General features: G+C 39.8%; 1 protein-coding gene and 1 long non-coding RNA gene across 21 annotated transcripts in view; one reads left to right on the plus strand and one right to left on the minus strand.

Annotated features, from left to right (window-relative positions):
* Nucleotides 1–25,012, minus strand: part of LOC110972849 (cytosolic sulfotransferase 3-like) — a 72,521-nt gene that overhangs the window by 40,374 nt on the left and 7,135 nt on the right. For 2 of the 20 annotated variants that reach the window (XR_007942593.1, XM_051949538.1), the window contains one exon: nt 2,649–2,775. The exons of 3 other annotated variants lie outside the window; for them this stretch is intronic. Coding sequence is in view for 14 of the 17 variants with exons in the window: in XM_051949538.1 (XP_051805498.1) it covers nt 2,649–2,775 (127 nt within the window). In the remaining 3 variants the exon portion in view is untranslated. Of the gene's footprint in view, nt 1,407–1,817; nt 2,096–2,187; nt 2,363–2,448; nt 2,558–2,648; nt 2,776–7,420; nt 7,522–7,700; nt 7,824–7,934; nt 8,074–8,960; nt 9,164–9,468; nt 9,581–25,012 lie in introns of those variants that run through there. 15 more of the 20 variants (XM_051949528.1, XM_051949527.1, XM_051949530.1 and 12 more) reach the window with 15 other exon arrangements.
* LOC127534423 (uncharacterized) lies at nt 469–23,986 on the plus strand. The gene is made up of 2 exons (XR_007942594.1): nt 469–721; nt 23,543–23,986. It is a non-coding gene; the product is annotated as an uncharacterized LOC127534423 (long non-coding RNA).

Raw genomic sequence — 25,012 nt, forward strand, 5'->3', positions numbered from 1 at the left:
TAAGAGTGTAAGATGAAATGGTTTATCTATCATGAGTAATGTTGGACAACTTGAAAATAAGATCATTCTTATCCTTTTGCGCATTTCAGACAGTTTTATTTACATACTGTGGGATGTTGCACAATCGTAGACAAATACTTTGTACATTCCTGTACAGCAGCTCACTGATAAAGCACTGTAAATATTTTTGTTGTATAACAGCTTTGATTTGCTCCACTTGTTTATATTTGACTCCTTAAGCATACTTTAAAAATAGTTTTATCCTTCATTAAATTTGTCTGCTTATCAGTGTTTTCAGTTACGCACTAAACACCGAGTCAGATTCCTATTATGGCCAAAGAAACTCAATGGTATTATCAAGATTACAGCATTTTTACTCGTCAACGACACATCATAGTATGAAATTACAAATATCTTTAACTTTTTTGCTTTAAATCATTATCTGGTTTTCCTTGGTGTCTGAATTCCTCGTGCTTGATTGTTAGGAAACATTAGACTAAGCAGAAAGTGGTTCACAAGGCTGCCTCAGGAGTTTTAGGCATCACGAAGAAAAGATACATTTCATGGATGGCTTTAAAATCCTTGCACTTTACCACTCGATGTCATTAAAACGTCACACAGACATCATCAGTGGTCTCTCTGTTTGCACGCTCTCAGTCTCTGTGATTTTGACACATATTTTGTTAACATAGAAAATCTACAGCTCCCGTCAAATAACAGCGTACTAACAAGGATATTATTGAGCTCATTTGAGTGGAGCCAACCTTGAAAGAATGGCTACAGTTTTTAGAACTAGGTGTTGAAGTTTGTTCTTTATGCAGAATATTTGATAGCTGGCTCATAAAAATCAGACATCCAATAACTCAAATTATGAGAAAAGTTCCCAAGATCAATCAAAAGAAGGATTTGCAATAGAGAAATCTCTTACTTCTGAAAAGCATATTCATTTATACAGTCAATTCTTGGTTAGGGCTCCTTTCCTACAAACGTCTACATCAATGCGGTGTGATGTAGAGGTGATCAGCCTTTACTACTGCTCAGGTGTTACAAAAGCACAGGTTTTGATAGCGACCTTCAGCTCGTCTGTGTTTTTGAGTCGAGTGTTTTTCATCTTTCTACTGACAACACCACTTATGGGGTTCATGTCAGCTGGTTGTCACATCAAGCACAGTAATATTATGGCCAGAAAAACACAGTCTTCTGGAATCTCCATAAAGCTTGTCAGCAGATGGAAGCACTGAGTGCTCTGAAGTCCTGTACTAGACATCTCTGGACTTGATAAAACAAAACAGATCAACCTCAGCAGATGATGTAGCACCCAAAATCATTGCAGATTGAAAACTTCACACTGGACTTTAAACTCCTTGGACTCTGTGCCTCTCCATTCTTCCTTCAGACTCTTTGACCTAGATTTCCCAATGAAATGGAAGATTTCTTTTCATGGATGTCTAAATAGTACATCACAAGTTCTCATATATGCATTATTGTCTTCGACTCAGAGATGGCAAGAGAGATTGAATCAAGTACAAGAGTCAATATCCTTTGTTTCTGTTACCTTATTTTTGAAATGTCCCACACATACAGTAGAAGAAAATAATATGAACAACAGAAATAAGGTATTGTTTTATTGCACTATATACTACTATAAATGAAAAATATGGATGTAATTGAATTATTTTCAATTGAATTCTCATACTAAAGTTATTTTCAACTCAAAGTATCAGTGTCAACACAATTTACGGTCATACAGCTTTTTTGGCTTATTGCATAATTGTGCATTCCGTTTATTGCACATATATTCTCTGTTTTGAAAGACATTCATTTTGATTTTTTGGTGCTTCATAATATAAAATTTCTAGTTTGAATTTATATAAAATCACAAAAAATATAAAATCCCTGAACACCTCTACTACTGTCCAGCAGTACCACATCTGGTCCGTCATGGACCCGTCTTTACATACACACAGTGTGTCTGGTCCTGCTCAGATTGTAGTACGGAACTGAAGTGTGGGATCCTTCATCTTTTGCTTGTAGTCTTCATCAAACTCTTCATTCTGAGCCACAGTGAAGTGGTTCTTCCAGTCACCAACCTTCCCTGCAGAACCACAGAGAATCAGTCAGGTCTTTTTGTTCAATGTGGAATGTCAGGTTTTTTTCCTCCTATTCTCATATTATTGTCCACCATACCTTTTCTCATGAAGGGAGAAATTTTGAAATCCATCACTGGGATTGTGGAATAGTTGGCCATCTCATTCTTTTTCATGTTATCAAACTGCGTTCCACCAACTATCATTCTCTTCTCTTCAGCTGAAGGAGACAAACCAAGAAAGGAGCAGAGTTTGTCTATTTCCCGTCCAGTGTCCTAGAAACACAAGGTTGAATATCATTGCTGCATTCCAACCAGATAAAGGAGTACTTTAGAAAAGTTGCCTGAATAGATAGACTCACACAAAAACTACCTCAATCATATCTTCGTAGAACATGTAATGAATTTTTGGATAAGTCTGCTTCTTCTTCCACCAGCCATTCACGTGGTCGTACCAGGGTCCAAACACCACTGAGGCCACAGAATGACACAAGAAAGTAGTATTGAAAACAAAGTGGAATAAATGGACTGAAAAATATGTACCATAGTATTTCATACTTACTTTTTCCTTCCATGAATTGCTTGAAAAAGCTGTTCCAGTCTCCAGCTGCTGGGTGAACCAGGTTCATGCGATTGAAGTGGTAATAAGACACCATGTTGTCTTTTGCATTGCGTGCTACGTAGACAATCTAGAGAAGAAGAAAACACTTCATACTTAATCAGAACCAGACAGGCTTTAATTCTCATGTTTCATTTGACTATTGTTCCCTTCCATTAAAATATGATTCCTATTTGCTTCTGTACCTTTCTGGAACCTGTGCCTGTGAAAGCAGCTACAAAGTTTGGTGTCTCTTAACTGTTTTAAATTTTGGCTGTATTTTTGCTGTATTTGTTATATTTTGTCGGCTGCTGATGGAGGTTTCTGCTTGGAGAAGAGTTTATTCAAGAGAGGAGGTTTTTTCATTGAGACAGAACAAATCTGGACGGCAACATCCAATTCCAGTGGACATCTTGAGGTGTTTTCGTGCTGGTGCAAAGGTGAAGGCTAGGAAATGGAGATACAAGCTCTTTCTTCCATCAGTCATCATGGGTAACGTCAACTCTTTGTCAAACAAAAGCGATGAGCATTGGTGAGGACTGACAAAACATACCGTGAATGCAGTCTCCTGTGTTTTACTGAGACCTGGCTGAATCAAAACAACTCAGACTCAACTGTGGATCTACCTGGCTTCACCCTCATAAGGTCAGACAGAGATGCTAAAGCTAGTGGCAAGAAGAAAGGAGGGGGTCTGGCTTTATTTGTTAACCAGAGATGGTGTAACTCCTCACATATAACTGTTAAGGCGAAGTTGTGTTGTCCAGATATTGAACTGTTGGCAGTTGCCCTTCAACCATACTATGTTCGAAGGGAGTTCAGTCACATCATAACAATACTTGTATACATTCCACTCAAGGCAACTGACTTGGTTCCGTGTCATGTTTTGCATGATACTGTAGCTAGGACACAGACTCAACATCCTGAGGCACTTGTAATAATATCAGGAGATTTCAATCATGTCAGCCTCTCCTCTCATCTGACTGGATTTAAAGTTTGTTAACTGCCCTACCAGAGAGAATAAAACCCTAGACCTGCTGTATGCCAATGTCAAAGAAGCTTACAGAGCTACTGCCTTACCACCGTTGGGCAGGTCAGATCATAACTTGGTTTATCTGCAGACCTGTTGCAAACCTTGTGTGCTGAGGCAGACTGCAACTAAAGTCCAAATTTCCCCAACATATGGAAATCCCCACTATAGCTCCTCCTTCTCCTCCTCCATCTCCTACACATGTCTCCACAGCTGCAGTCACTTCCCTTCTAGAAACTGTACCCTTCTCTGTCACAGAGACAGGGGTGATGCTGGAGCTTGAGAGACTTTGCTCTGGGAAGGCAGCTGGCCCAGATGGTGTATGTCCAAGACTGCTTAAAGACTGTGCTGTTTGGGTCAAAAGTCGCGCGCGCTACACTCTCTCGCGCGCGTGAAACACGTACCCCGCGCGAGTGGAAAAAAGTCTCCACGGGCGCAAAAAACACTCTGCGCGCGTGTGGCAATGTCTCCGCGTGCGAGGAGCCTCTTACGCGCGTGGAGACATTGCTACTCGTCCGTGTATGGTGCCATAATTATCCGTGGAGCTCTGATTTACATGCGCGAAGAGAAGACTTTTGACCCTTTGTGGGCGGATACCAGTGCTCGCCACAATCTCCCTATGATTGGCTGTCTGCGACAGCAAGAACTGGAGCCCCTTTGATGTTGCTGCCGCTGTTCTGCAGCTCCACCGAACACACACAGAACCGAGCCCGGATCTCCAACTGCCGGTGGGTGAGTGTCTCCACGTATTTCTGGCTCTAACCGGGAGGTCTCAGTGCTCCATTGCGGGGTTGTCAGCCTTTAGTACAGTGATTAGACGTTAGTTAGCTCCATTGCTAACGGCAGTTACCCAGGTGGACTGGCCGGAATCGGCCCAGAAGCCCAACGTGTCTACTCCAGTGATTCTGACAGGGAGTTTAAGAGTGATTCTATAATTAGGGGTACATTTCAAGTCCATGGGGTGTAGACACGCTGGGCTTCTGGGCCGATTCTGGTCAGTCCACCTGGGTAACTGCCATTAGCAATGGAGCTAACTTCGCTGTACTAAAGGCTGACAGCCCTGCAATGGAGCACCGAGACCTCCCGTTTAGAGCCAGAAATACGTGGAGACACTCACCCACCGGCAGCTGGAGATCTGGGCTCGGTTCTGTGTGTGTTCGGCGGAGCTGCAGAACAGCGGCAGCAGCATCAAAGGGGCTCCAGCCGACTGTGTCATTTCCCACGTGGGGGGGTGAGTTCTTGCTGTCGCAGACAGCCAATCATAGGGAGGTTGTGGCGAGCACTGGTATCCACCCACAAAGGGTCAAAAGTCTTCTCCCTGCGCGCGTAGATCAGAGCTCCACGCACGCAGGAGGAAAGTTTCATGAGACACTGGATGCACGGAGCTTGGTCTGCACATGCGGAGACATTGCCACGCACGTGCAGAGTGTTTTTTGCGCCTGTGGAGACTTGTTTCCGCTCGCGCGCGACTTTTGACCCAAATTTGACGCTATAGAAAACATCCTGTATTGTATCGGTACCAAAAATCAAATGTCCTTCTCAAGTAAATGACTATAGACCTATATGTAACACTCTAAGTTTCATTGTTCATTATATGAAAGAACAGGTATTCAAAAATGTTCAATGTTTTATTTATGTTTACAAATTGTGTGTTATTTTAATTTCTACAGCGTAAATTTATTTGGTAAGTGTTGTTAAACATGTTCTGTGTGTAAACAGTTATGTTGCAGTTAATTTGGGAAGACTGGTGTAGTTTTCGGAAATGGCCAGCAGGGGGATCGAGCGGTCCGGGGAGGAGTGAGAGAAGAAGAAGTGAGAAGAGAGCGGACGAGGAGGAAAGCGGACGAGGAAGAAAGCAGACGAAAAGTCAAGAGAAAAAGGCAAAGCCGACAGTGGTGAGCTTTGTAGTAAAAGTAACGGCTACATGGGGGAGAAGAACACTGTCCGACCGTCCACCCGACGTCGGCTCGTCCGTTTTTCCGTCCGTGTAGTATGAACTGTGTCGTCGGACTGACGCACGGAACGCAGTGGCTAGCTGTTAGCCTTACTAGCACAGCAAGGACTTCCTAGCTACACGTGTGAGCCGCCTTTTGTTATTCTCTTGGGCGACAAGAGGAGTCAAGTGCAGGAGGACGGACATTGGCGAGGAGCTTTCTACCTACTGTCGTATGCTGAGAGGAGCGGAGGACTGGAGCCTACCCCTGGAATCAGGCCTGAACTTTGCTTTTATTTTTTTTGCCGGCTTTAGTTTACTTTGGTACACATAAAGGGCCCATATGTATATGTGAATGTGACATATTGGTTGATTTTCATTTTATTTTATTATTTTTCCAAAAAATCAGTTCTTTATAAATGTTTGCTATTTTAATTATTTGAGTATTGTGTATTTACTCTTAGTGGGACAAAGGGATATGATATAACAGCTTGGTTATCAAGGACCCAGGGCCTTGCTCTTCTATAGTATAAAGAGAGCAAGCGCTACATATAGACCTCACACGTCATGAAAATTCTGGAGTGGCTGATTCTACACCTACTGAGGCTTGAGGTCAAAGACAAACTCGATTCCCTGCAGTTTGCATACAAAGAACACATTGGAGTGGATGATCTTCTTCATGCTTCACCTTGCCCTGTCTCATCTGGAGGAACCTGGAGTTTATGTGAGAATCATGTTCTTTGATTTTTCAAACGCATTCAACTCCATCCAACCCACCATCCTCAAAGACATGCTCACAGAGATGGGAGTGAATCTTTCCTGTGTTTCATGGATCACAGATTACCTGACAGGAAGGTCGCAGTTTGTCAGGTTGGGGAACTGTGTTTCTGGGACATTAATGAGTAGTACTGGGGCTCCACAAGGAACAGTCCTGGCTCCATTCCTGTTCACTCTGTTTACATCTGACTTCAAATACAGCACTGAGTCCTGCCACATTCAGAAATACTCTGATGACACTGCTATCATGGCATGTATCAGAAATGGACATGAAGCTGAATACAGGGATCTGATTAGTGCCTTCAGTGACTGGAGTCACAAAAACTGTCTGCTGCTCAACGCCTCAAAGACAAAGGAAATGATCATAGATTTCCGCAGATCCAAAGCCCCTCTTCAGCCAGTGAATATTTGTGGCGTGGACATCGAGGTGGTGACACTGTATAAATATTTAGGGGTCCACCTTGATAATAAGTTAGACTGGTCTAAAAACATAGACTCCATCTACAAAAAGTGCCAGAGCCGACTTTTTTGCCTCAAAAGACTTCGATCATTAGACATGTGCAGTAAGATGCTGTCGATGTTTTAACAGTCCGTGACAGCAAGCGTTCTCTTTTATGCTGCAGTCTGCTGGGGAGGAAGTCTAAAAAAAACAAGGATGCAGATTGAACACATTGGAGGATGAAGTGGAGAGACGGGCACTGAGCAAGATGGAGGCCATTCTGACAAACATGGATCATCCACTTCATATCTGCCTCAATGAACAACAAAACATCGGTGGTGGGCGGCTCCTATCCCTGCGCTGCAGGACAGAATGATTCAGGAAATCTTTCCTACCATCAGCAATTAGATTATTTAATTCACAAGTAAACAGATGAGACACCAGACAATTGAATTTCCCTTTGGGGATTAATAAAGTTGTTGCATTGTAGGTCTTTGTTTGCACAACATCAGTATTTTCCAGTATTCAACAGTATTAGGACAACAAAGAGGCTACTATACCCGGCAGTTTTGCTCCCAGAAGGACTTTGGCACTAACTGGTATGGCAAATGAGTTTTAATCAGTCGAGGGGAGGTGGGAAGATTGTTTGCTTGCTCTGTTCCTGTATGAAGAGATGAAGATGGAGTAAGCTAAACCCTGATCATATGAAACACTTATATTTTGTTGTTGAAATATGATAAAAGGCAAATGGTATTAGAATTTCAGCAAAATCTAAATAAAGATGCAGTGATGGTTAAATAAGTCCTGGTTTTAAATACGGTGGTTTTGGTTCACACTAACCTGACATGTGAGGCGGGATGTAAATATCCAAGAAAGGCACTCTATCATAGATAGGGAGGGTTTTGTGACGCTCCGTCTGACCAAAATACAACAGGTCAAGGATTTGGGAGACCCATGTGGTCCCTGGAGAGAGAGAGAATGAGGTAAAATAAGCTAATAAGGTGACATAATCCCTTATCTCTGTACACACATTTTATGAGCTACAAAGCCTTTTACACATGATTGTAGACTGACCTGCTTTGGCATATGTCGCAATAAGAATATCATCTGGCCTGGCCTGAAAGTTTTGAATGTTCTCCCAGTTGTCAGTGAAAACTTTGGTCATTGAGATTCCATGGAAATCAACCAGCTCTGGTCGACCAGGTGCATCCATCTTTAAAGATAAATAAGGTAAAGAAATTAATCCAAAACAAAAAATATATGATCACTGAATAGAATAGATCACTGAATCACTGAATAGAAGAAAAAGGGAAAGTCATGTTGTCTGTTGTAGATAGTGAAGTCAGATTGTCTCAGATGTTTTAACAGTCAGTCATTTAAAAATAAGGACAGGAGAAAACAAATATTTAACAGTCCAAAAGTACAGGCGTTTAAAGACAAAATCTCGGTTTGGGATTCAGCCATTGACTGAGTATACGCAGGCCGGATCAGAGGAAGGCCCGACGTATCGCTGCTGACCCCATCCATCCGGGAAATGGACTGTTTGTTCCGCTTCCCTTGGGCAAACGGTACAGAAACATAAAAACTCTGACCTCCAGACTGAAAACAGTTTTTTTCCAGACCTGTACAATCCATCCCCCCCTACACACACAAGCAGACACACTGTGTGCAATAAAGTCTTGCACTGGATGGCACTTTACACTCCTACTGCTCATGTGCACTAACATTGTTTATATATTTATATTTTTGAGGATTTAAAAAAAAAGTATATACTGTGCCATTTTCTATTTTTTATCTATAGCTAGGAGTTACCAAGCGTAATTTCACTGTGTGGAAACACAATGACAATAAAGATTCTTGATTAATAAATCAAGAATCTTTATCTCATAAAACAAACAAGCAAACATTGGTGCTGACTGAGGAAAAGAGGGCCTAAAACCTTTAAAGGTTTGTAAAAGCAGCTGAAGCTCCACAACTCTTTCGTGCACTTCAAACACGTCCATTCACAAATCCTTTGTCATTAATTCAGCATTACATGCTTAGCATGATGAAAATAAAACAGTAGAATAAAACAAAAGTTGGTGTTGATATCAGACATACCTTGTCTTGATCAAAGGATATTCTGTTTGCTGCTGGTTTTCTGTCTGTCTTCTCTGGCTCCAATGTTTCTCTGACCTGTGTGGTGTTTTCTTTACCCTCTTTTCTTGTTACATAACTCTCTTGTGGCAGAAAGCATTCACTTCCAGATGTGAGACGAAAGTTTAGCTCCTCCCAGGCCATAGACTTTTCCTGACCACTTTTATCTCCAGTTTTATCATAAACATACAAAGCACACAAAATAATTGTGTATTTATTTGTTGAGACAAAATGTAATCATGGCTAAAATAGTACAGAGAGTCTCAGAGTACAAGTACTGAATTTGATTCAATGTAGCCTTTAAACATAATGAGACTGAACTGGTGAGCAGAATAACCAGAATAATTTGATATGTTTGATGTGGAAATTAAACACAGTTCCATCATCTCTTAGTTCCTGTCTTTACTGAATAACAACAAAGTGTTGGATCACAGTCGATTAAAACAAAAGTTGGTGTTGATATCAGACATACCTTGTCTTGATCAAACGATATTCTGCTTGCTGCTGGTTTTCTGTCTGGCTTCTCCGACTCCAATGTTTCACTGACCTGCGTAATGTTTTTTTTAACCTCTTTTCCTGTTACATAACTCTCTTGTAGCAGAAAACATTCACTTCCAAATATGAGTTGAATGTTCAGCCCCTCCCTGTTCTTGCACATATCCTGCCCAGATAGCAAACTATGGGTGAATCAATGTTGAATCTATGTTGAGACCTAACGTAGAAATTATACAGAAAGCGCAAGGTTGATAAAATGTTGAGTCAACGTTTGCTTTTCAACCATAAATCACACTTTACCCCGATAGCAAAAGATGTTAAATTAATGTTGAATTAGGGTTAAGAAGGTTGAATTGTGGTTACGGTTGAAGACTGATGGTTGGATCAACGTTGATTCAACAACATTTTGTCAACATTGAAGTTTGTGTTTAAAAGATACCATTGAATCTACATTGTATTTTGGTTTAATTAAAATGTTTGACAGGTCAATGTTTAATTAATGTTGAATCTATGTTTGCAAACATGTAATCTATGTAAGCAAACGTTGACTCAACATTTTATCAACCTTGCGCTTTCTGTATAATTTCTACGTTAGGTCTCAACATAGATTCAACATTGATTCACCCATAGTTTGCTATCTGGGTGGCCACTTTTATCTTCAGTTTTATCATAAACATACAAAGTACACAAAATATGTAACTGGGTATATATTTGTTGGGACAAAATGTAATTATGGCTTTGAATATTACAGAGAGTCACAGAGTACAAGTACTGAATTTGTTTCAGTGTAACCTTTAAACATAATGAGACTGAGATTTGCTTGAGTTGTTCTTAATGTCTTATTTTTTAACTAATTTGTCTTCTCATTATTTTTAATGGCATTTTTGAAAGTATTTCATAATTATTGTGTGTCTTTTTAATCAGTTACTTTGTTGGTGAGGTCTGTACCTCAGTGTAATCCTGAGTTAAAATAAACAAACACATGAATGAATGGATTAATTTACCTGAGTGTGTAGAGGTGTAGTCATGTGACATGCAGATGTGTGGTTGTGGTCAATGAATATGTGCAAATGAAAATTCAGTATCAGCAATAAAATATAATAAGACATGGAAGGCATGTAAAAACAGGCTATAAATGTGACCCATGACCAACACCTGAATGTGACCTGAAATTACTCTTGGACCGAGGTCAGAAACAGACGTTCACTCATGATACCTTGTGCAAAACAAATCACAACCAACAAGAGTCCTTCTTACCAAGCATAATAAAACAGATTGGATTAATGAAACCAAGCTCTATGCTCCTTTGTAAGTTAAACCCTGACAATCACTGTCTTCACAGAGCGCATGTTTCATCTACTTGCATGTTTGCCATTGTTTCTCCTTTAGTGTGTCTTTGTGGTTGCACTAGTTACATGAGAAGAAAAGCTGAAGCACATTACAGCATTTTCAGTGAGTGAATAATTGATTGAAATGCCACTTTTAGAAAGTAAAATTCTTTAACAATACTTTACTTTCAAGTCAAAACAAGTCCAGTTAGAGCAAAGAGCGTATTTCCATAAGGACACAATCAGCTGGAAAAGGACAAGACACATGCTGCGTATATACACCCCACTCCAAAAGTATTGGAAGCAGTGAGGCCAATTCCTTTATATTTTTTCTATAGAGGTGTAACCAACAAGAAATCCAGAAGGTTGTTGATGGGTGAAAAACAAGCAATTGTGAAGCTGAGAGAATAAGAAAAATCGATGAGAGCCATTGCACAAACATTGGCCATATCCAGAACAATCATTTAGAATGTCCTGAAGAAGAAATAAACCACTGGTGTACTGTAACAGATGTTAAACGGGTAGACCGAGTAAAACAGCAGCAGCTGACAACAGAAACATTGTTAGAGCTGTAAAAAAAAAAAAAAAAACACCCTAAAACTACTGTTAGTAACATCAGCAACAACTTCCAGAGGACAGGAGTGAAGGTATCAAAATCTACTGTTCCAAGAAGAATTTGTGAACAAAAGTACAGAGGCTACACCAGAAAATGCAAGCTATTTTGTCATGGCCCCTCCCTCCTCTGCACTTCCAGCTGGCAGCCCTGGTGGATTGGACTCAGCTGTGGTGAGAGCACAGGTGAGTTCAATCAGTGATCAGGGGCAGTTAAAGCCTGGCTCGCCCCACAACTCCCTGCTGGATCATTGCTCCTGTTGGCTCCCTGTGAGCCACACTCTGCCCTGGCCTGCTTCAGCTCTGGACTCTCCCTGCCTGCTCTGTTCCTGGAGCTTCCCCCCACCCCTCTGTCCCTGTCCTCTGACCCCTGCCACTGAGCCCCGTTCTCGCTGCATATTTGCAGCCCCGCGCTCTCCCCTGCACGCTCCGCAGCCCCATCGCCCGCCGCCACTACCTGTTGGCTTTCTAGACTGCCTGCCTCCTTCCTTGTTCAGACTTGTGGGTCGTGAGTTCAGCCATTTTGTTTAAGTTTAGCTCTTTGCCCATGTAGTGGCCCATTTAGTTTACGATTCCTTGTTCTGTTAGTGCTCTGTTTGGTTCTTTGTTAAATTCATTGTTTTTTGCATGACGTTTGGTTGCCTTGGTTAGTTCAATCTGTGATTAGTATTTCTTTAAAAAATAAAATCCATGTTTCAGTCGTAGTCTGCCTGCCATCTGTGGTGCCTGTACTCTTTGGGTTCAACCCCCTGGGTCCTTGACATATTTATTAGCAAGACGAATAGGAAGGCCAGGCTGGAATTTTCCAGAGAGTACGGAGAGCCTCAAATTTTGGGACAAAGTTTTATAGACTGATGAGACAATGACTAACCCTTTTAAAATGAAGGAAAAGCTAAACTTTGAAAGAAAGAAAGGGATCTATTCATGATCCCAAACATACAAGCTCATCTGTGAAACACAGTGGAGGTGATGTCATGGCTTGTGCTCTTCTGGGACTGGCTCATGAATCTTCCTTGATGATGTAACACATGATGGTGTCAGAGCGGATTCTTTTGTTACTGCTACTGAGGAAAAAACACGATGCAAGGAAGACTGAGTCAAAATATTCAGTCAAGAATATTTAGTAAAAAAATGCAAAGGATGAACAGAATGCATGCATGCAGATTCTAACTTGCTCATCGCTGACAGCAGAATTGCTAAAGCTAAGACAATGATTTTTCTGCATGCAGCTGTGATCACAAGAAAGAATGAATTTCTAAGCTAATACATGAGTTTTTAAACTAAGAATTTGCAGTCTTCTGATTGGCCCCCGCCGAGAGATGCCTTTTCCAGATGTCTTGGGTCTCGTCCAATCACCGCCGTCTTCCTCCTGAAAAAGGTGTCTCTGAATGTGTGTGTATGTGGCCGCTCCCTGTGACCTTTACACAGTTTTTTAAGAGCTCAGTTCTGCTGAGATCTGCAGATTTCTGTTCCATTTGGTGTTGAATTAAACAATTTACTGATTCAGTTTTATTCAACTTAACTTTGAACAACAATTTAATAATTTAATCACACCTATATGGCAGATTTGAACGATCCCATCCCCTTTATTGATTTACTTTAATCCTTATTAATTAATATAAGATTTCTATGTTCTTCCCCATTTTATTGTTAATTTAATACATTGCTAATTTAGATTCCTCTATAGTATTTTCTCACGAAGCTTAATATTTTGATCTTAATTCTCAACATTGTTTTATGGTTCAATACTTTAACTTTTATTCCTGTTTAAGCATCTAGCTGCTGTTTGAACTTTTCACCCTTTCTCTGCCTTTCTGTGCGTACGTGACAACCTGCACATCTCTGTAACCGCACACGCCTCTTTCTTCCAGCTATCACAAGTTTTAATGGATGTTCTTTTTTTTTTCCACTTTTTTTTAATTGATATTTTAAAGCGAGCATATAAAACAAACACTGAACAAAGAACAATAAACATGGAGGCATTGGAGGAGGGTACTAACCATATAAAAGCAAAAAAGTCAATAAAAAAATCCCGGTTACAGTTCTTTACATCTTGTATATCAAAGTCAATGATTGTACAGACTCTTTAAGAATGCAATGTCAGCTTAAAATTAAAATTGCATTACATTTCAGCGATAATATAGTTTGTCAAACTAACCAAACAGTTTCCAGCTGTATGGGAAAAAAAACAAAGACAAAAAAAACCCAAAACAACATAAGAGGTTAAGCTTTGTCTAAAGATAGAAATATATTCCATTTTTCCCATCTTTTCTGAAATGCCGATTCCTTTAACCTTATTGTGTAGGTTAATTTTTCCATGTAAAAGATATTCTGAATTAACTTTGTCCATTGATGTTGATCTGGGGTATTAGGTTTGAGCCAAAGTCTAGTAATGGCCTTTCGAGCTGCAGTCAGTAGAATCTTGGACAAATAATGGTCCTCCTTCTGTACACTTTCTGTGATGTTCCCCAAGTACAGAACCTTAAATTCCTTTGGGATATTGTATCCCAACACCTTTTGTAATGTATTGTTGACAATTGTCCAAAACGGCTGAATTTTAGAACAAGTCCAGGAAATGTGCGAGTGGTTTGCATCCATACTACCACAGTTCCTCCAACAGGCTTGTGGGATCCCAAGCTGTTTACTTTTCACATGAGGGGAGATAAAGAACCTAATAAAACATTTCCAATTGAATTCTCTCCACTGCTGGGAGCTGGTGGAAGACTGAAGTAAGCTGCATATCTGATACCATTCATCATCAGTGATATTAACCTTCAATTCACGCTCCCATTTTTCTTTTACATACAGTGAGGTGTTTTTCAAATTTTTTAACAAACCATGATAGAATTGTGAAACAACCTTAGTAATCTTCTGTTGGTAAGCACCACACATTATTTCAATGAGTGGGTTAACCACCTCACCAGGGTACATCCCCTTTATTTCCTTATTGTAAAAGTCTCTCAACTGGAAGTACCTGAATAAGTCCTGGTTCTTCAGATCAAATGTATCCTTCAGTTCCGTAAAACTCTTCATTTTGTTATTTTTAGTAACTATACAGAAAGCTGTCAGACCCTTATTCATCCAGTCTTTAAAGACACAGTCGTAGTTAGCTGGCTTAAAACTCTTGTCAAGAGCTATCCATCTCACTAATTTTTGCTCGTTTTTCAGTTTAAATTGCTTAACCAGAGAGAACCATGTTTCTAGTGAGAATATAACGATGGGATTGAGACGACTCCTAAGAGTGTCATCTAAACCCTCCTCTCCCAACAGAGTTTGGACATTGCAATTGGCTACAGATGTCTCAATGTCTTTCCATCTTGCATAATAAAAGTTATCACACCAAAGACACAAAGGTCGTAGTTGTGCAGCCAGAAAGTAGAGTTTTAGGTTCGGTAAAGCCATTCCACCTTTCTCTTTTGGCAGTTGCAAAGTAGAGAAACGTATTCTAGGTCGTCTACCCCCCCAAATGAATCTTGACACCATTTTATCCCAAAGTACAAATTGTTTAGTTGGTATTTCTAATGGAAGAGATTGGAATAAATACAATAGCCTTGGCAATATATTCATTTTTATTACATTTATTCTGCTACTAAAATCCAATGGGTACGTCGACCACCTCTCCAAATCTTTTTTTATGTTGTCATTTATGGGGTTGTAATTAGCCTTATATAATAGCTGTGGTCTTCTTGTTATATTTACACCTAAATATTTAATTTTATTAGTTTCCCAATTTACTTTAAATTTAGCTTTAATTTCTTCTCCTGGTGAATAATTAAAGTAAATAATTTGAGTTTTTGTGATATTTAGCTTATATCCTGAGCACAAATGAAACTGATCTATTACTTCCAGAAGTTTGGGAAGAGAAGTGTCCAAGTCCTGCAAGTATAACATGACATCATCAGCAAATAGTCCTATTTTGTGTTCATTTTGTCCTATAATAACCCCCTTTAGTCCCTCCTCTTGCCGAATCGCCTGTGCCAGTGGTTCAATGTACAGAGCAAAAAGTGTGGGGCTAAGGCAACAGCCTTGTCTCGTACCTCTGCTTAGCTGAAAACGATTTGTTAACGACCCATTTACTTTGATTCTGGCAGTAGGTTGTTCATAAATTGCCTTAATAATTTTAATTGAGTCTTGACTGAACCCAAATCTTTCAAGTGTCTGGTACAGGAACTCCCACCCCACCCTATCAAACGCCTTTTCAGCGTCCAGGCTTATAAGGGCTGCACTTGTATTATCGCTGTTCATCTTTTGAAGTATATGTAAAGTTCTTCTTATATTGTCATGTGTCTGTCTACCTGGCATGAACCCACATTGGTCCTCATCAATCAAATCTGTAATAAACGATTCCAATCTTTTAGCAATAATTGAAGTAAACAGTTTGTAGTCTACATTCAGAATGGATATTGGTCTGAAATTTGTACAGTCATCTCTATCTTTCCCTTCCTTAGGAATCACAGACACAATTGCATCGTTCCAAGATGGAGGAATCCGGCCTTCCTTTATAGTCCAATTAAAAGACCTTAATAGAATTGGGTTTAATTTGTCACGAAATGCTCTGTACCACTCTGCAGGAAACCCGTCACTGCCCGGAGTTTTATTAGTCCTCAGTCTTCCCAGTGCTTTATTTAATTCTTCCAGTGTAATCTCTTTAGTAATTGTTTTATTCTGTATTTCACCAATACAAGGCAAGTCTAAGGAGTAAAGAAAGTCCTTTATATACAGTATATTTACTGTCCCATCTTGTGAATAAAGCTTTTGATAATAATCCTGAAAAATCTTTTCAGTCTGCTCAGGTTTAGTTTCTATTTTCTGCGATAGTGGGTTTTTGATTCTATGAATTGCTGTATCTGTTTGTTGTTTTCTCAGTCTACGGGCAAGTAACTTGGCCGATTTAGGACCAAGTTCGTAATAGCTTTGTTTCACATATCTTGCCTTTTTCTCAACTTCTTGATTAAGTAATTCTTCTATTTGAGCTTTTACTTCAGTCATCTGTTTTTGTACATCAAGTTCTCTTTTAATCTTGAATTTTTGTTCTAAAGCTTCCAAAGTATTTATCAATTTTTCATATTTTTCCTTCCTGAGTCTCTTAAGTTTGGTAGTTTTTGATATTAACTTTCCCCGCAGCACAGCCTTCAAAGAGTCCCAAAGAATTAGAGGATCAACTTCCCCATTGTCATTCTCTCCAAGAAATATATCAATGTCTTGCTTAATATCATTCACTATTGTCTCATTGTTGAGAATGCCCACGTTGAGCCGCCACACAGAGTTCTTGGGAGGGGTGTCAATTTGAATAGTCAAAAAAATTGCGTTATGGTCAGAAACATCAGCAACCCCTATTTTACAGTCCAAGATTCTATAACATGCTTCTTTTTGCATTAAAAAGTAATCAATTCGTGGGTGCACTGAATGGGGAATGGAATAATGTGTATAGTCTCTTTGTGATGGATGTAGTAGCCTCCATACATCTACAAGTCCAATTTCTTCAAGGGTTGTGTTTAGAAATTTAGTTAATTGCTTCCTAGTTCTGTTTTGACTTGTTGTGTCCAGATTATAGTTTAATATTACATTAAGATCCCCACCACAAATACAAATTCCTTCTGTTTCTAATGAGATCACATCAAAAAAATCTTTAAAGAAATATTTATCACTGTTTGGAGGTGCATATATACAAACTAAAGTCAAAATGCTATTTTCAACCTTCCCCTTCACCATAACATAACGTCCCTCTGTGTCCTGTATTTCTTTATATATTTCAAATTTCAAAGAGTTTGAAATGAGGATAGCTACACCTCTTTTGTTACTATGACTATGGGAGCTGTAGTACATTTTCCTGTATCCAAATTTTTTTAGTTTCTCATGCTCCTGCAGTGACATATGGGTTTCCTGCAGAAAGATGACATGCTTATTTTCTCTCTTTATTTTTGTCATTACTCTGGCTCTTTTAATTGCATTACCAAGGCCATTAACATTAAGTGACATTATTTCAAGTTTCTGTGACATCAAAAAATATGAGTAAAATAAAATGATCCTCCTCCTCCACACACCTCCATAACAATGATGTACATGAATGAACTAGTGAACAGACAAACTGGTACTTATGAAAGGACTTTAACATGTCAGCATATTGACTTCCAAAATGAGGTATTTGCAATACACTCTGGGTTTTAATCCCAACAATAACTGAGGGGGAAAGTCTCGCACACTGCGAGGGCCCCTACCCAGAACTAGTGAGTAACCCCTTATGAGTCTCACTCATTCCAGTTCAGATTTGTTATCCTCCTCGAAGTCGGGCAAATAAATGTATTAAGCCTACTGTAGAACCATCATTACTGTCCATAATTGTAAATGTAACGAACACATAATAGCCTATGTATAGAGCCCAATGAAATAAATGAAAAGTACCTGCAGAGCATTCTGATATGTAGTTAAACTGGGTGACGTTGAAACTCCTGGAGTCTCTGGCGTACGCGCTGGACAGTGGCCTTGTCTCTCTGCGGAGGGACGAGTTGCCATGGTGACGCCTTCTCCAGCTGATCCAGCAGGGAAGCTGTGTCGAATCCTCCTCGTTCCTGGAAATCGTCTACCGCGATTCCTCGCCGTCTCATATCACGCACAGCTTCCCCTGGGTTATAGTATAACTGCGGACCCTAGTCCCAATGAATACGAAGTTTGGTGAAAGGTGACTGAAATCGGATGCCTTTTGCCTTTAGAGCGCTCTTTACATGTTTGTAGGCTCGGCGCTGTTGCACCACTGTCGCTGTGTAATCGTGGTCAAAAGCTATGGGCTTGTCTCGTATGGATATCTTCTTCCGCCAGGCATTTCTCAGGACAGATTCCTTAATCTTAAACTCAAGAAAGCTGACGATGATGGACCGGGGCGGAGCATCCGCGCCTGGCTTGGGTCCAAGAGAGCGGTGGGCTTGTTGTATTTGCGGTTCCGTACCTTCGTTAATTAGCTTTTCACTTCGAAGCAGATTTTCAACAAAAGTTACTGGAGAGTCACCTTCTTCTCCCTCAGGTACCCCATATATCCTCAGATTGTTCCTTTTTCCTCTCGATTCCAGATCGTTGATCTTGTCAATCATCTTCCTCTGCTCTCTCAGTGACTGCCTGAGTGCATCGTTAGCCGCCGCTGACCAGGTTTCAAGACTCTCAATTCGAGTCTGCGCTTCTTCGAGTTTTCCGCCCTGTTCCTGCACCGCCAGCTTGGTCGCTGATAGCTGCTGGTTGATGTCATGTTTGAGTGTATTCATGTCTTGTTTCATGTCCACTTTGAATGAATCCAAATTAGATTTTAGCTCTGTCTGCAGGACACTTATTTGTTTGCTAATGTTTATCATAGTCTCATGCAAGGCCTGCGTTGTCACCTCGCCGCCATCGCCCTCTTCTTCATCCGTGTTAGCATGTGCTTCGTCATGTTCGAAATCTTGCTGTTCTGTCGGTTCTTGCATTTTCCTTTGCTTTTTCTTATATCCCCCAGGCATATTTTAAAAGAAAATGTCTCTTTCAATAGCAGTAAACTTGAATTTCAGGGGAAAATACCGCCCTTCCTCGAGGAGCTCAAAGACTAGTTAGCCATTTTGGTTCGCCGTAACTCGGAAGTCCTTAATGGATGTTCTTTACTTTTAATTAAGAAGTTGTCACCTGACCACGCTAAACTGCCGTCCTAGATGTTATTCTTATTTCAGTATGTCAGTTTGAAGCGAGGGGGAAAAGTTTTCCCCTCAGCTCTTTGAAAGGTCAGTTGTAACCACAAGCCTTTTAGTCAAGTGGAGCATGAAGCATTTACCTTAAACACACTTTCCTTTAAGTTAGATGTTGAAACCTGCACAACCTGCTTAGATCAACACTTTTTCCAGGTTATGAGCTAGAAGTCAAACATGCATTCATAAGCACCTTAATATAGTTGATTATAGGGTTAATACAAGTTGCAAGCACACATATGATCAACGAAGGTTAATGATGAATATAAGTAATAAGTAAAAGAGTAATTAAATGATGATTGTAAGTAATGAATAAAAGTAATAACATCATGATCATAAGTAATAAGCAAAAGTAATTAAAATGATGATTGCAAGTAAAAGTAATAAAAATGATGATCATAAGCAATAAGTAAAAAGTAATTAAAATGATGATTATAAGTGATAAGTAAAAAAGTAATAAAATGATGATTGTAATTGATAAGCAAAAGAGTAATTAAAATGATTATAAGTAATAAGCAGAAAGCAATAAAAACATGATAGTTTAATAGATATGGAAAATGAATATTCCCCACAATGGCAGCAGCAAAATGAACTTGGAAGTCTACAGAAACATTTGGTCTGCCAATTTAAAGAAAGATGCAACCAAACTGATTGGAGGATCTTTCATCGTGCAGCAACATAATGACCCACAACACACTGCCAAAACAACAACGGAGTTCATCAGGGGCAAGAAATGGAAGACCCAAATGTCTTCATTCTACAGCAAAAATAAAGGAATTGGCCTCACTGTTCCAACACTTTGTACGGGAGCGGATGTTCCCCATCAACACTAAAAAAAAACCAATTTGCACAAATTTGCAAAAGATAAATCAAAACTGTTGACTTTTCTTTATTCTTAATGTAAAGGCATGGCATTATTTTCCTGAGTTACTCCTCTGACCTCAAATAACCTCCAGATTTAAGATAAGGCTCATAACTGAATTATTAACCAGAAAGTACGCAAATGTGGAGTGGACCAGCAGAATATTGTCTGTGTATGACCTTACTGCTGATTACTTTTTAACTGCAATATGTTTCAGTGCAGCGCATTTTAGTGTGTTTCCTTGAGCAGATACGTGTCTTCAGAGGCATTAAGTACACTCACCATGTTCAACCTGTAGCTTTTTTTTATTCACTATTGACTTGTCAGCAGAGCCGGCTCGCCCAATAGGCAATATAGGCAAATGCTAAGGGCGCCGTGGCCTCCGGGGGGCGCCACAAAATTAGGGGGGAAAAAATCCATCCATCCATTTATCCATTTTCTCCTAACCGCTACTTCTTTATACCTTCAATATTATTAAAACTAGTTAGTAGTTATTAATATTAACTCTTAAAATAGAAAGGCTGACATAGATTCAAATATTTAGTAATGCCCCCCTTCCACAAACCCCCCTCCTCCGCTAGCTGATGGTACCTGCTCGCTCTCTGTGTGGGGGGAGGGGCGGATTTATTGACGTGACCCCAAAGTTTGTAAATATGTCGAAACGACCAAAGCTGTCCGGAGCACAAGGAAGAAAAAAAAGAAGAGGAGGAAAAACGGGAGAAAGAAAGAGGTAAAGTAAAGATACAGTGATGACATGAAGCAGCCGTCAGGTGTACTGCCTCAGGTGTTCTGCAGTCTACTGTTAAATTGATAACTTGCTTCTGAGCGATTAGCCACAGTTGCTAACAACTGCTAATCACTTTCATATTTGTGTATCTGGACTGCATGGAAGGGTCTTTACTGTTCTGGATCATTGGTAAAGGTTAAACCTTCTCAGTAGGTTCTACATGAGCCTGACCTACAGTTTATTATTTGTTTTATTTACATCTGGCTCGCTCAAGTTTCTCCTGCTTTTAATAGTCATCAAGATGCTAGTCCCTTTAACCCCTTTATATATCAGCTTTAACCCTAGTTGTTTATTCTGTTACAGTTCATATTGTCTAAAGCACGTTATTTATTTTAAACTTTATGTCAGTGTTAAAGTGTACAACAGTGTTAAAGTGTTAAACTGCAACAGATGATACCGATGTGTCTCTTTTGTGACCGACTGAACTTCTGATGAAGCTTTGTCTCAATTAAGCATCATGCAATCGGTTTGAATTGTTTAAATTTAAGATGTGTTCAGAGTTTTGATTATTCACATTCTTATTTAGTTGTATTCTATCACGCTCATTTTGTCAAACTGTCACATCTATGCTGATGTTGGATGACCTGATTTTACCAGATTTGTCTGACTTGAACGCAGTGGTTTGAATCAGAATGGTCCAATCAGACTCTGTCAGTCTTTGCAGGAAATTGTGCAGCATGGTAAAGTGAGTTTTACACAGCAAACACTTTTTTGAATCTTGAAATTCCTGACAAGCAGAGCCGGCTCTACCCAATGTGGCGCCCTAGGCGAGATTTTAGATGGCGCCCCCCCATCGGCGATTTATATGTTTACAAAAGAAATCGAATACCATTGTCTTTAATTTACAAGATGTCACCTAATTTATTTGCTTAACAAATTCCAAATAAATCACTCAGAAGCAAGTTAAAAAATAAATCTGAAATAAAATATAAATACCTTACGACAAAATAAAGATCCTGTAAATAAGTGAATAAATAATAATAGCAATAAATTATAAGTACAACAATCAACATCAAAGAACTTAAATAGCCACAGTTTGCCCACAATAACTCTAAACATAAGCTACATTTACACTGTGCAATAACTATATACAAAAACTAAATAAAATAACTATACAACTATATGTAAAACTATGTACAAAAAAGGCATATAGACCTAGTGGTGATTATTACTGCATCCACTAGCGTGATGCCAGTGCCACCACCTGCTCAACCTCCTCTCTCTTGCTAGAACTGTACTTTCCTAGATTTTTTTCCTTATCTGATCAGTTAGAGTAGCTGGCCAGTCAGCAGGGTCCAATGGTGCAGCCTTTGTTCCTGATGCTGCATCCCTGGGCTCTTCTGAGGTGGATGGGACAGAGAGAGGGTGTGAAGCTGCTGCATCCCTGGGCTCTTCTTCTGAGGAGGATGGGATAAAGTGAGGCTGCTTCCTTCCTTGGCTCTTCTGAGGTTGACAGGACAGAAGGAGGGCTTGAGGCTGCTGAAGTTGTTTGAAAATGAGTTGTTGTTCTCAAGCATTTTAACCTCGTTAAATAAATCTTAAAAAAATAAAAAAGTTGTACCTGATGATGGCCCAACATTTGCAGAGGCTGAACTGAGATATCTCAAAAGTCCACCTAAAGACAAAACAGCAGCGTTACAGCTATTATTTAAAAATTATAATTCCTAGGAAAATAAATGAAAAACCTAATAGATACATGTTGTCAATTATGTATGTTTAATATACAATGTATTTTTTCTACTATATGCATATTAGATGAGATACAACTTTATTGCTGTTACAGTGAAATGTTGAGTAGCAGATTGAAAGAAGCAGTAAACTGCAGTTTAACACTGTTGTACACTTTAACACTGACATAAAGTTTAAAATAAATAACGTGCTTTAGACAATATGAACTGTAACAGAATAAACAACTAGGGTTAAAGCTGATATATAAAGGGGTTAAAGGGACTAGCATCTTGATGACTATTAAAAGCAGGAGAAACTTGAGCGAGCCAGATGTAAATAAAACAAATAATAAACTGTAGGTCAGGCTCATGTAGAACCTACTGAGAAGGTTTAACCTTTACCAATGATCCAGAACAGTAAAGACCCTTCCATGCAGTCCAGATACACAAATATGAAAGTGATTAGCAGTTGTTAGCAACTGTGGCTAATCGCTCAGAAGCAAGTTATCAATTTAACAGTAGACTGCAGAACACCTGAGGCAGTACACCTGACGGCTGCTTCATGTCATCACTGTATCTTTACCTCTTTCTTTCTCCCGTTTTTCCTCCTCTTCTTTTCTTTTCTTCCTTGTGCTCCGGACAGCTTTGGTCGTTTCGACATATTTACAAACTTTGGGGTCACGTAAATAAATCCGTCCCTCCCCCCCACACAGAGAGCGAGCAGGTACCATCAGCTAGCGGAGGAGGGGGTTTGTGGGAGGGGGCATTACTAAATATTTGAATCTATGTCAGCCTTTCTATTTTAAGAGTTAATATTAATAACTACTAACTAGTTTTAATAATATTGAAGGTATAAAGAAGTAGCGGTTAGGAGAAAATGGATAAATGGATGGATGGATTTTTTTCCCCCTAATTTTGTGGCGCCCCCCGGAGGCCACGGCGCCCTTAGCATTTGCCTATATTGCCTATTGGGCGAGCCGGCTGTGATCAGTGGTCTCTCTGTTTGCACGCTCTCAGTCTCTGTGATTTTGACACATATTTTGTTAACATAGAAAAACTACAGCTCCCATCAAATAACAGCATACTAACAAGGATATTATTGAGCTCATTTGAGTGGAGCCAACCTTGAAAGAATGGCTGCAGTTTTTAGAACTAGGTGTTGAAGTTTGTTCTTTATGCAGAATATTTGATAGCTGGCTCATAAAAATCAGACATCCAATAACTCAAATTATTAGAAAAATTCCCAAGATCAATCAAAAGAAGGATTTGCAATAGAGAAATCTCTTACTTCTGAAAAGCATATTCATTTATACAGTCAATTCTTGGAAAGGGCTCCTTTCCTACAAACGTCTACATCAATGCGGTGTGATGTAGAGGTGATCAGCCTTTACTACTGCTCAGGTGTTACAAAAGCACAGGTTTTGATAGCGACCTTCAGCTCGTCTGTGTTTTTGAGTCGAGTGTTTTTCATCTTTCTACTGACAACACCACTTATGGGGTTCATGTCAGCTGGTTGTCACATCAAGCACAGTAATATTATGGCCAGAAAAACACAGTCTTCTGGAATCTCCATAAAGCTTGTCAGCAGATGGAAGCACTGAGTGCTCTGAAGTCCTGTACTAGACATCTCTGGACTTGATAAAACAAAACAGATCAACCTCAGCAGATGATGTAGCACCCAAAATCATTGCAGATTGAAAACTTCACACTGGACTTTAAACTCCTTGGACTCTGCATCAGGGCTGCAGCGTGTGGAGAACCCAAATGTAGACACAATAGACAGTCAGCCTTAATTTATGAAAAAAGATTTATTAAAGTAAAACAACGATTAACTGAAAACAAGACTGAGATGGCTTCTATAACGAAACAACAGCAAACTACAGAACAGAGGGAAATACTCACAACACAAGAACAAACTAAAGGCCAGATGAAAATCATTGAGTCCAAAATGTGATCCACAAACGGGGGAAAAACAGAGTAATCCTGTGAGCGATGATATCCAGGGGAAAGGAGGGAACAGAGACAGGAACAAGGTGAGTCCAAGACAAGTGAGCCAGCGACCACTGAGAACAATGGCCGGGCTTAAATACAGAGGGGAAACAGGTGAGATGAATCTGAGATGATTGTGTCAGGTGACAACAATCAGTGACCAAGAACAGAGAAAGCAGAAAGCAACAGACAGAGGGAGACAGAGAAACCAAAACACAGAAGGAAAAAATGACAACAAATGCAAAATCCTAACACTCTGGCTGAATCCCAAACCGCCCCCTACACACTCCCCCTCCACTACCGAGTGTCACTCCAAAAGAAGTCACACTCACAGCTGTGGAGGGAACCTATTATTGAAGGGTGAGGGTATAAATACGATCGTCAGGAATGGGACGCCCTGTCGCCTCACCGCAAAATGGAAGACGTCATTGCCATGGTAACACAAAGACGCCTACTGTCATGGCTGTAGCGCTGTGGCACATGTTGCAACTAACAAGGATCGCTGCTGCTTCCAGAAGACGAAAGCATCCCACTTTTTTTTCACTCACATGTTTTCCAATCCTTTATCTGGCA

The sequence above is a fragment of the Acanthochromis polyacanthus genome, chromosome 6, assembly GCF_021347895.1.
Source record: "Acanthochromis polyacanthus isolate Apoly-LR-REF ecotype Palm Island chromosome 6, KAUST_Apoly_ChrSc, whole genome shotgun sequence".
In the NCBI taxonomy this organism is placed as follows: Eukaryota; Metazoa; Chordata; class Actinopteri; family Pomacentridae; genus Acanthochromis; species Acanthochromis polyacanthus.